Genomic DNA, 12,445 nt, shown 5'->3' on the forward strand with positions numbered 1-12,445 from the left:
GCACGTTTGAGAGGTCTGCTGGTCAAACCCTGATGCAGTTTCTTATTTGATTTTAACCTTTTGAAAAGCCCTGTGCAGATATCTAAACATGGACAAAATGTCAGCAGGCCGTATCAGCTAGAAGTCGGCTAAACATGGCCTAGCCAAAGACACAATACTGTTTTTTATTTTTTTTATTTTTGAAGGTCTGTTCTTACTAAGTGGTGTCATCTGGACCAGACATTTTGATTTTGTTATGTACTATACCTATAAAGGTACCAGTAGGCAAAACTTGAGCCTGCTAGGTGGTTTTGGTTCTGGAGATACGGTCTTGTGAAATTGATGAAAATATAACTCTTTGTCAAATTTGACACCCCCTCTCCCCACACAAAATTGGCCGTATCTTGGAAAGTATCGATCTTACATCAAAATCATTTCCCAGGGTGCCTCCTGGATAACATGGGCACACCTGCTATTTTTTTCAGAATTCTTCGTGACCAAAGTGCGTAGGATTTCTGGAAAGTTGGTTGATTTGACTTTGAATAATGCTGTGTCTTTTGACAACTCAAGAGTTCCAACAGTTTATTTCCAAAGCCAACATAAATAAATTGTCAGAAGTATACAGTGCCATCAGAAAGTTTTCCAACCTCTTCGGGTTTTTTGGGGTCCTGAGATCACTGGAAAGGGGTGTGTGACGCTCCCGATATCTATACAAAAGGATGGAGGTCCAAGTCTTTAGAGTTCTGGTGCTTTCCTGTCTTGCTATATGGTTGCGAGACATGGATGCTATCCAGCGACCTGACATGAAGACTGGAGTTCTGTGTCTCTTCAGAGAATCCTCGGGTGCCGCTGGTTTGACTTTGTTTTGCTCATGGAGTCCAGAATGAGGCACATGACTTGCATTGTGAGGGAGCGTTAGTTATGGCACTACGGCCATGAGACAAGGGTGATCCAGCTCACAGGATCTTCATTGTTGAGGGCCCGTGCAACCGGACCAGGCCAAGAGGACACCACGTAACGCCTGGCTACAGCAGATAGATGGCCGTTTCCGGAGGGTGGGAATGGATTGCGTGCGTACCTGGGGCGGTTGCCAACCGAGATCCCAAGCTGTTTTGTTGTGTGGTGGGTGAAGCAATGTGCTGTACTGGTGCATGCTTCCCCCCCTGACCTGACCTGACCTGACCTGACTCAAAGGTCATCTTTGTTCAAGTGTCGCCGCACAGTAGAACTGTGCACCGCCACTCCAGTGTCTGCTAAATCTTCCTGAAGCTCTTTTGTAGTCAGATGGGTATTTTTATTAGCTTTTCTAGCAATCCAACAAGCAGTTCTTTCAGAAAGTTTTCTTGGTCTTTCAGACTTCAGCTTCTCCTCCACTATTGCTGTTAACTGCCATCTATATTACTAAGTGAAGGTTGTATGGATGCCAGAGGCCAGAAGGAAGCCGTGCACAATACATCCACCGCCTGAACGTGAACACACACAATACAACCGCCGCCTGAACGCGAATGCGCACACCTCCTCATATACAACCTTCTTTTCGTGCACAATACGTCTGCCGCCTGAATGCAATCACGCACAATACAGCCACCGCATGAACGTGAATGCGCACACCACCGCATATACAACCTTCGTTTAGTAATGTAGATCTCCAAGCCAGGATCTGCTGCCATGGTCACTTCAGCATGCAAATCCGCCGCCGTCATCATCAGGGAACTAGGTGGCGCCGAAAGCGCCCCAGAGTCAAACCCAGCGGCTTCCCAGAGTCAGTAGGTGGCGCAAAAACAACACAACCTGTAAAGTAAACTTGAAGTAAAGCGTGCACGCCAACAAGTTTCCATGGTGACATATTTAAACTTGAGGTAGTAGTGACTACTGACAGTGCCAGCAGTCAGTGTTCTCCACACCACAGTGCCAGCAGCTACTCTTATTACACAGTGCCAGCAGTACTCCACTCCACAGTGCCAGCAGTCAGTGTGCTCTAATCCACTGTGCCAGCAGTCAGTGTGCCTTATTTGAATCACATTAGGGTAATTCAGTGTTAAAAGTAAGTTTAATTATGATTCCTAACATCAAACAACTTCTAGCTAATGACACAGCCACAGAAAAACAAAAACTAGACTGCATGGATAAAAACAATGAACAAAGGCGCCTACAACGCGCTTCTGAAACACCAGAAGCAAAAGAGGCACGGCTCCAAAAAGAAAGAGCTCAGGTTTCGGATAGGCGTGCAAACTAGACAACAGAACAACGAGAGAAGCGTCTGGAAGGCTTGCGCAATTGTTCATCACAAAGAATATCAGAGGAAACTCCAAGGACAAACCATGGACAAAGTAGGGATTTACCTATCTTAGCCTGTATTTGGACAACTTTATGTTGCCTTTTCAAGAGTCCGGCGTTCGTGTGACGTTAAAGCCATACCAGGCAGAGCCGATTCAAGAACAGGAAACCATCTTTACCAAAAATGTTGTTTATAAGGAAATTTTTGATTAACTATTTTGAGTTTACCATTTTATGAATTTTTTTGTTTCCAATTTACTTCATTTAAACCTTTGCACTCCAATATTTATTTTACTTATGAGTGCAGCAACTCAAAGACATTTTGGGCTTAAATGATATAGCAAATAAATTTCAATTTTAGTTTTAATAAATTGGTTAATTTTAGTACAGATATATTTATTTAATTAAATGAAAACTTTCCCATGATGCTCCCACCCTCCATGATTTTTTCATCCCTCCAAAGATCGGAGGGAACAGAAAGTGTTTGCAATTCTTTATAGAATCGGGAGTTTACTGGTTTCATAATAACATGAAAAACTGAGGAGACAGCGACATGGAAACGCTTTGCTATCTTCTTTGTGGGCCTCAATTCTTTTCTTTTGTAGAGTGTTAAGCAGCTGCCTAGAGGAGCCCATGGAGGTTGATTATGGAGATGAGTTGTGAGGAGAATTTATACATCTTTGACATTTGCATCACCGGGGGTTTCCCTAGCGATGACTGTGAACGAGCCATAGTGCTGAAGTTCTGAGACCACCTCGGAAAAAGTTCTCCCGAGACCTCATATATCTTGGGGTGCCCAAACGTTTGCATGCTGCTCCTTTTTTCACTGTACAATTGTACAGAACAAAAGCAATACACTAATCTGGCATAAAATTTGAAAAGAAATGTGTCCTCTTGATGCCTTTTGGTGATCAGTTCATCTTCTGCTCACTTAATTTCACAGAAACTGACATTTTAAGCAAAAACGTTTGCCTACCACTCTATGGCTGCAACTTAACAAAAGGTGTGAAGAGTGAAGGGGTCTGAATACGACTTCAAGCAAAATAATCTAAATCCTTCTATGCCTTTCAGCTTTCCCATAATACACTGCACTCTTGTTTAACTCATTGCCTAAGATCTGTCAGCCGAAAAGGTTTAATCAGGGGTGCTGAACTCTGGTCCTGGTGGGCCACAGTGGCTGCAAGTTTTCATTCTGACCCTTAATCTAATCATTGACCAGTTTTCACTGCTAATTAACTCCTTTTCCCTTCATTTTAATTGCCCTGTTTTTAAGGATTCAGTCATCTGAGTTGATTCACCTCTTCATTAACTGACAGCCAAACAGAAATGATGATGTGAAACGAGCCAACAGATGACCAGCTAAACTGGGATTTCAAACTCCAACCAATCTCTTAATGAGAACCCGATTCTTGCTGTTAATTAAAACCATTATTTAATTCCACAGCTTGTTGCTGCTCTCATTCTGCCACAGCAGACATTTCCAAAACTGTTTATTTTTCTGTCAAAATGTTCGGGTGACCTGAGAGATCAACCTTGCTGAGACCTCCACCTTTCTTTATTTTCAGATATTGTGTAATGGGCACAAGTGAACTGGTCATGTGGTGGCTTGTTTTGTGTCTCATTATTGTTGTGGCAGTTAATTAAGGAAAAAGAGACAACTAAGGGGTCTGAGACAGGTTAATTAAAACAAAGGCTAAAGAAGTTAATTAGCAGCACAAACTGGTCACTAATGAAGAAGATGGTTAGAATGAAAACCTGCAGCCGCTGCGGCCCTCCAGGACTGGAGTTCGACACTCGTGGGTTAAAGTATCCCCTATACGAGCAGCCATAGGGGTCTGACAGGACTGAACTTGAGGCTGTATGCAGGAAACAAAGTCAAATTATTTGAGTTTTAGTGTGATATTTATGGAGACCTTCCCTCCACAGCCTTCAATCTGTCTTTAACACACTTCCCTTCTTACCTGTCTTCCTGTTGTATTGATGCAGGTAAAGACATGGCATCAGAGACATTCCAGCCAGAGCTAATTTCACCTTACAGGAGAGCCCTTGAACAGATGATGGTTCTGCCTCTAAGTCCTTCCACATGCACACTGGCAGCTTCAATTAAAAGAAACCGAGAGACGCCAACTAAACGACGAAGGACCACAAAGGGAAAACAATACTGCAAAGCCAAACGTTCTTTGGAGGACCAAACAGAATCCTCAGGTGAAGATACCAGCCTGAAGTCTTCTGATCCAAGTGAAACTACTATGGTGAGAAGCAGTGATGATGACCGTGGCTGCTACAAAGATGCAGGCAGAGAAGAAGTAGCAGACAGGAGAACCAAAATGGTATCAAAACCCATAGAAAACTGTGACCCTTGCAACTCTGGGGGTAAAACTACAGCAGCTACATGGCTAAACACCCGGAAGGGGACTTCTAGGATGTCGAGGAAAACCACCGAGAAGAGCGGTGGTTCTGTTCAAAATTCCACCCGCCGCAGACCAGCTCTTCTAACTTCCACGCCCCAGAACAGTTTCAGACGGCGGATGTGGAAGGAGCCTGATTTCCAGCTTCAAGAGTCAGATGGTTATTTAACACCCAAACACAAATTAACCTCCAAAGTGAAAGGGAAAAGCAAGTTTTCTACCAAAAACCAAAATTTCAACTATCTGAGTCGGGCTTCCAGGCAGAGCTCGCCTAAGAAAAATGTCACAAGAAATTTTCAAAAGCTTTTTGTGGAGCGCGCTGATGAAACACAGGTAAGTTGTTGGTTCTCATTGACTAATGATTGTAAGGTCTGATCTTTCAAGGAAAAAAGAGGTTGGTTGTGTAAGGAAAAAACAAAATATTAAGGTATGTGCTAGTAGGTATTGTTTATAGTAGTAACATTTGTGCAATGCGATGAGGACGAAAACAGGCGATTCTGCCCAGCAAAGGTCACAAGTTTTATCCAATTAGTCAGTCATTATCCAACCTGCAATATCCCAACACAGGGTCATGGGGGTCTGCGGGAGCCAGTCCCAACCAGCACATGGCGCAAGGCAGGAACAAATCCTGGGCGGGGTGCCAGCCTACTGCAGGACACACACACACGGGACAATTTAGGATCTCCAGTGCATGTCTTTGGACTGTGGGAGGAAACCCACGCAGACATGGGGATAACATGCAAACTCCACGCAAGGGGGACCCAGAAGTGAACCCAGGTCTCCTTACTGCGAGGCAGCAGCGCTACCACTGCGCCACCGTGCTGCCCTTCCTATCCAATTAATTCTTCTAAAATAACATCAAGTCCCTGAAGTCCTACTGTCTGTCACACTATTTGCTGCATCATTGATTGAGTTACCAGTGACTGTTACTTGGACTTGTCCATTGCCATCATGGATGGCTAAAGGGTTTAGCTTGTAATTGAGAAGGGGCCGCACTTGCCAAACTTGTCAAATCTACAGGGCTCCATGTTAACGGTAATGGCAACCAATCCTTGACCTTTCATTGACATCAGTGGCATCCGCTTTAGTGGTGCACAGATTTTTTGGTGATAGATTGAAACTGGCCAGTCTTTGTACACCACCGAGTTGAAGAGGGCACTCGCCACAACCATCTGATAGAATATCTGCAGCATCTTATTGCAGATGTTGAAGGACGCCAGCCTTCTAATGAAGTATAGTCGTGTCTGTCCTTTCTTACACAGAGCATCAGTATTGGCAGTCCAGTCCAATTTATCATCCAGCTGCACTCTCAGTTATTTATAGGTCTGCACCCTCTGCACAGTCACCTCTGATGATCACGGGGTCCATGAGGGGCCTGGGTCTCCTAAAATCCACCACCAGCTCCTTGGTTTTGCTGGTGTTTAGTTGTGGGTGATTTGAGTCGCACCATTTAACAAAGTCTTTGATTAGGTTCCTGTACTCCTCCTCCTCCTGCCCACTCCTGATGCAGCCCACCATAGCAGTGTCGTCGGCAAACTTTTGCACGTGGCAGGACTCCGAGTTGTATTGGAAGTCTGATGTATGTTGGCTGAACAGGACCGGAGAAAGTCCAGTCCCCTGCGGCGCTCCTGTGCTGATGACCACAATGTCAGACCTGCAGTTCCCGAGACGCACATATTGAGGTCTGTCTGTAAGATAGTCCACAATCCATGCCACCAGGTGTGAGTCTACTCCCATCTCAGTCAGCTTGTCCCTATGGAGCAGAGGTTGAATGGTACAGGGAGGCGTCTTGAAGCTGTCATCACCAACAAAGGCTTTTCTACTTGATAAGTGTGTTCAATTTTCATTCCCTGTGTCATTCCAAATTATTACACATAACCTAATTTATGGACTTATTTGTTTTAATTTATTTGTATGTGTCGATTATTTGGGTTGTTACCAACACCCGGTGAAGACTGCATGTCAACAACCCCATTAGAAATATTTTTACTGAGAAAAACGTTGACATGTTCAATACTTATTTTCCCCGCTGTAAGTACATTTCAATTTTATTACACTAAACTACTTTGGAGCCCAAAATATTGACCCTGGGGGCTCCCATCAGGTTCCTATTTAGTACGGTGAGTTTTATGGATTGTGCTTTTCCCCAGGTTTTGGGTCCTGAAATAAATTAAATTAATTTGTGTCTGAGAAGGGTAAATTTTCAGAAACACCATTTCTAGAAGTTCGATGGTGCTAGTATGCCATATGCCACATACTTGCAGTTTTAAGATTTTCTTATACGGTTTGTTTATACTTTTTGGTGAATATGCTGTATGTCCTTTTTTATCTAATTTTCTTTTTCCCATTCTATTAACATTCCACAGTTTAACCATAATTTTCTATTTTTATTTTTTTGCTTTATCTTTCTGTTACCCAGCAAAAGTTATTTGCCTTAGCAGCAACTGCGTAAAAAATTGCTTTCTCTGGAAATCTGCCGATGGCCTTTATCCACCCATTTGGAAATCCTGCTTTTTAAATTTGACCCTTTTAGAAATCTCAGCAGCGAGGGTCAAGGAAGGGTCTGGTCCCTACATTTACAAATTGTCGGAAATGATACAGCTGGTCCATGTGTGGGTGTCACTTGATCCTCACTGTAGCTCTAATCCTCCTCTTATTATCCCTTGTTGCAGTTGATGCAGTGCTGCTCCTCTTCTATTTTATTCATTAGTCTGGCTTATTATTTTATTGCACACACAAAATTGATTTTCTTTTTTTAAGCGTTTGGCCTTTTTGTGTCTTTCATAAAAGATTTGATCAAAAACAAAAGACCTAACACATGTGTATAGGAAACCAGAGTCCCGTTGCCAGTTGATTCCCTGTTGGCAGTCACAGCACTGACTGGTTTAGTGATGTAAAGCATTAGTGGAGAGATTAAGCCAACCACCGTGTGTTTACAGCCCAGCATCTTAATGCTGCCTTGATTAACCGTTCATCCCAGATGTGACTTGAGCCTCGTTTCAATGGATTTAGGACCCTAGTGCTTTATCTTTTAGGCAAACTGGATCGGAAGTCAAACTCTCCATAAATTAAAGTGCAAGTCTTTATTGAAAAATAAAAAACTGAACAATATAACTAGGGCTTTCATGCAATGGGATGCACTCTGCTGTCTGCCCACCTTTGAAAAATGATATCCAGCATCCATACCACCTGCAGTTCAGAACAGGGCATCCACCTGAAGCTAAACACGTTTGGGCCCTTCTGGTGCTTGAATGGCAGACCATCTAGGAAAAGCTTGGGTTGCTTCTGGAAGAGGTGTTGATGAGACCAGCAGGGGGTGCTTAACCTGTGATCTGAATATGGGTGACAGGGGACCCTGTGCTGTAAAAATAGTGCCACCCTTCGGATGAGATGTAAAATTAAGATCCTGACACTCTGTTGTCATAAAAGCCCCTTGGATATCTTTTAAAGACAGTAGGGCAGAGGTTCTCAAAGTCAGTCCTGGGGGCCCACTGTGGCTTCAGGTTTTTTGTTTCATCCAGATTCTTAATCAGTGACAAGCGCTGATAACACTGATCTTTTCTTCTCTTATTTTACATTTAGAAAAGCATGGCAGCCTTATATCAATTATATCCTTTTCTCTTATATCATTTACTAGCCTGCATCCCCCCCGCCCCCAACCCCCCAACTCTATCTGTGTAGTAGTGAAACAGGCCAGTCAGGAGGGCCTTCCTGGCTCCCCACTCCTAATGTCCTGCTTCCCCCTCCCCTCGGCCCGCAGCGTCTGTCTCGGATTAGTGTGAATATATCGCTCCTGCAAGCGAACTATGATACTTAGCGTGATGAGAGAAGTCGCAAATTCAACCGGAATAGTCACGCAAATTCTAGGAAAAAAACCTGATCTAAATCTGCTAGGTAGTTCTCTTGTTCACTAGCCAAGCGGAGATGAGGAACGTCCCTCTGCTCACTGCGTGTCTCTCGAATTTGCGCAAATAAATCGCTACCGATCTAAACCCATTAAGTAGTTCTCTTGTGAAAAGTGGACAGACATACAAATGTTGAATTTTATATATCTCTATTTATCCAACGTCCATCTGTATGTCCTTCTACTTGTCTTGTGTGGAGTACTTAACAGATTTAGATTGGGTTTTTTAGCATGAGAAGTTTCAAATCACCCGGAATGTTCAAACAAATTCTAGAAAAAAAAAACCCCAATCTAAATCCGTAAAGTAGTTCACTCGTTTGCTAGCCAAGCGGAGGCAAGGTACGCCCCGAAGCTAGTGCGTGAGTGAGGAGGGCCCCGCCTCCCCCTTCCCTCGGCCCGCTGCATCTCTCTCAGATTTCCACAAATAAATTGGTACTTCAAGCGAACTATGATACTTAACACAATAAGAGAAGTCGCAGAATCAACCGGAATGTTCAAACAAATTATAGAAAAAAAAAAAACGATCCAAGTCCGTTAAGTAGGTCTCTCGTGAAAGCGGACAGACAGACAAACGTTGAATTTTGTGTGTGTGTGTATATGTATACTGTATATGTATATATGTATATGTATGTGTGTATGTATATATATATGTGTGTGTATGTGTATATATGTATATATATATGTGTGTGTGTGTGTGTATATATATATATATATATATATATATATATATATATATATATATATATATATATATATATATATATATATATATATATATATATATATATATATATATATATATATATATATATATATATATATATAAAGAAACAGAAAAGAGACACTGAAGTTCCAAGCTCACCTAGAGTCAATGTTGACAACGTGGAAGGTTAAAGCTATTTTCAGTTTCATTGAATCTTCTGGAATCGATGTGTTCTCTTGGCCCAACTTGCTTGCACATTCCCTTCCATTTTCACTCTCGGCTGGAGACGATGCAGCAGCGTCAGTTCCCGAGAAATCTGTGCTTTCGCCTATCTGTTACTGGTCAGTCTCTGGCAGGCCGTACCTTGAGCCTGAACTTGATGCCTGTTTAGGCATGTATGAAGCTTTGGTTGTCTTTTCTGTTTCTTTCTGAGCCTATTTTCTGCCACTCATGCTTGTATATGCTTGCATATGCTGTAATTGAACCCCCTTGTGTTGAGTAAATACAGGATACCTAGGGATGGTAACAAAGAAGAGAAAAATAACGTTCCTGGTAATTGAGTTCTGCCTCAAATGAACATGTCCTGTAATGGACGAGACCAAATCCATCCCGGAAACGTAATTTTTACATTTATAAGACCTTTAGAAATACTGTTTTTGCTGTAGATTTAAATATCTAACTCTCTTTTGTTGATTTCGTGTTATTTTGCCCTTTCTCTGTGCTGTTTGCTCCCTTCATTGTATTTTAATAATGACAATTAAAAACGTGGAATGACACGGGGGAAAAGTATTGAATACATTTACTGAAATTTATTTCATACTTAGTAGAAAAGCCTTTGTTGGTAATGACAGCTTCAAAACACCTCCTGCATGGAGAAACGAGTCCCATGCATTGCTCAGGTGTCATTTTTGCCCGTTCTTCCACACAAGAGGTTAGGGGCACACGCTGATACAGTGCATTGCCACACCCACCACATGACAAGCTAACTAAGGATCCCAAATGAGGACCCGAGTGCAACCATGCGATGGGTGACACCTCAGCACCACACTAGTTCAGATGGAGTGGAACAGTGGGAGGTTGTTTTTTTTTTATGGTGGCTGGAGTGCCAATTCTGCCACCAACCTCCAGGCTTTTCCCTGCAGATTTGGAGGGCCTACATGCAGAGCTGGGTACAGATTAACATCATACCCAGGACAGAGCAATTGCAGGTTAAGGGCCTTGCTCAAGGGCCCAATGAAGTAGAGTCACTTTTGGTGTTTACGGGAATCGAAGCGGCAACCTTCTGATTGCCAGTGCAATGAAAGGTTTTTAAATCTTGTAGGTTCCGGGGTCTCTTCTATGAACTCTGATCTTCAGTTCTGCCCATTGATTTTCAGCTGGATTCAAGTCAGATCGACTAACTGGGCCATTTCAGCAGCTTTATTTTCTGTCTCCGGAGCCAATTGAGAGTTTCCTTGTCTGTGTGTTTGGCATCCTTGTCTTGCTGACATGTCCCCCCTCATTTCATCTTCAACACCCTGATAGATGACAGCAGAGCAGACAACACTAAAATGATCAAAGGCTGCAATTACTTTAATAACACATTTATTTATATAGCGCCTTTCCCATGCTCAAGGCACTTACAGAATATAAGAAGGAATGGTAGGGTATACAGTATATAGCATTGTACAAACCAAATAAATAAATAAAGAAGAGTAAGACAGTAAATTCAGAGAAAGCCTAACAGACAACACAATTGATGGTCTGCACACACATACAGGTTACATGAGCATCTTGACAGAGCGGTAAACTGAGAGAAATATTGTTAAAAAGGAAAAAAAATACATTATTCCCATATAACTGCTTAGTACATTTTAATATTATTTTTTTCCCCCTAACTTAGTTTTCTAATTTCTGTATTGCTCCCAAAACACAGAATCTGGGAAGTAACAGCTCAGTTAATTAGCCCAGCAGTCCAATTAAAAACAGAAGCTGCTTGGAACAAAAACCTGCAGCCACAGGGGGTCCCCAGGACCTTGCAGTAGGGTGCTTCTTAATGCCCTGGCTAAATTGCCCACCATAGCCTGGTCATTCTGTGACCCCCTAATCATCCCCTGCCTTTAATTGACTAACTTTTCTCCCACCCCTTCACCTCCTAACAGCTCATCTGTGGTGAGCGTACTTGCGCAAAAAATGGCTGCCGTCATATCATGCAGGTGGACGCTACACATTAGTTGTGGTTGATGTGCGTAATGAGAAAAGCGCTATATAAATGTGAATAATTATTGTTATTTGAATGTGACTTTCTCTCTATCTCTGCATGGTTCTGTCAGATGGTTGTAGTTATTAATCCTTCCTTTTTCTCTATAGTGCTGCTCATCATCTGCCCAGACTCTGAGAAATGGAGGGATCAGCGGAAGGACACACACGTCTAGGCAGACACAAAGAAAGAACTCCAGAGGAGATGCTAATGTGGAGAGTGTGAACTTAAATTCAGATCAGCCTGTGCAGAAGATAAACACGAGAAGCTGCTCGAGATTGGGGGAGAGAGGCCATAACACGCAGACACCCTTCACCAGTCACAGGCGGAAAAAGCCACCAATCGCTGAGAACAGGAAGCGGCCAGTGAACAGCCAACGGCACAACACACTGCCAGACTTTACCTTGGAAGAAATTGGTATGGAGCAGTGCTGCATGCTTTCACTTCTTTTGCCGACCAGTCAAAAGTGCAAAGGTGGGCTGCTTCTGAAAGATAAGTGAGGTTAACAGTAGTAAATGTTGAGTGGGCCTAGTTTCTCAGGGGTAGCTCTGCTTTACAGGTATTTAGTGAAGCAGAAGATGAGGATACCCTGCCATCAGGGTGTGCCAGCATTGTTCCAAATTGCCAAGTGCAAGAAATCATGTGTGCTTGTTTATGCACTTGAGGTTCATTTTCCCCAGACTCCCTTGGGTATCCATCAGCAGATTTATGACAACCTGTTTCCATTTGCAAGCTGCATTGCCTTGTAAGCTGCTTTTATCAAGTGACGGGCTGTTAGCAGCCATGTGTAGCACTTCCCACGAGAGGAGATTAGCCAGCAAACCGAGCTCTTCCAAACAGTGCTTTGCTGCAGAGGTCTCTTTGCTTTACATGCAGATGCCAAATTGCGTTAAAGAGAGTGGGATAGAGACACGACTCTCTTTGGATTTGGTAGC

The 12,445-nt window shown here is 42.9% G+C and overlaps 1 protein-coding gene across 5 annotated transcripts in view; it reads left to right on the forward strand.

The window, feature by feature from the left end:
* si:dkey-127k13.1 overlaps nt 1-12,445 on the forward strand; it is a 108,239-nt gene that overhangs the window by 27,020 nt on the left and 68,774 nt on the right. For 4 of the 5 annotated variants that reach the window (XM_039767132.1, XM_039767129.1, XM_039767131.1 and 1 more), the window contains exons 7-8: nt 4,243-4,997; nt 11,621-11,984. In XM_039767132.1, the coding sequence (XP_039623066.1) occupies nt 4,243-4,997; nt 11,621-11,984 (1,119 nt within the window). The remainder of the gene's footprint in view (nt 1-4,242; nt 4,998-11,620; nt 11,985-12,445) is intronic. The other variant, XM_039767133.1, reaches the window with a different exon arrangement.

This window comes from Polypterus senegalus, chromosome 10 (assembly GCF_016835505.1).
Source record: "Polypterus senegalus isolate Bchr_013 chromosome 10, ASM1683550v1, whole genome shotgun sequence".
Classification (NCBI taxonomy): domain Eukaryota; kingdom Metazoa; phylum Chordata; class Cladistia; order Polypteriformes; family Polypteridae; genus Polypterus; species Polypterus senegalus.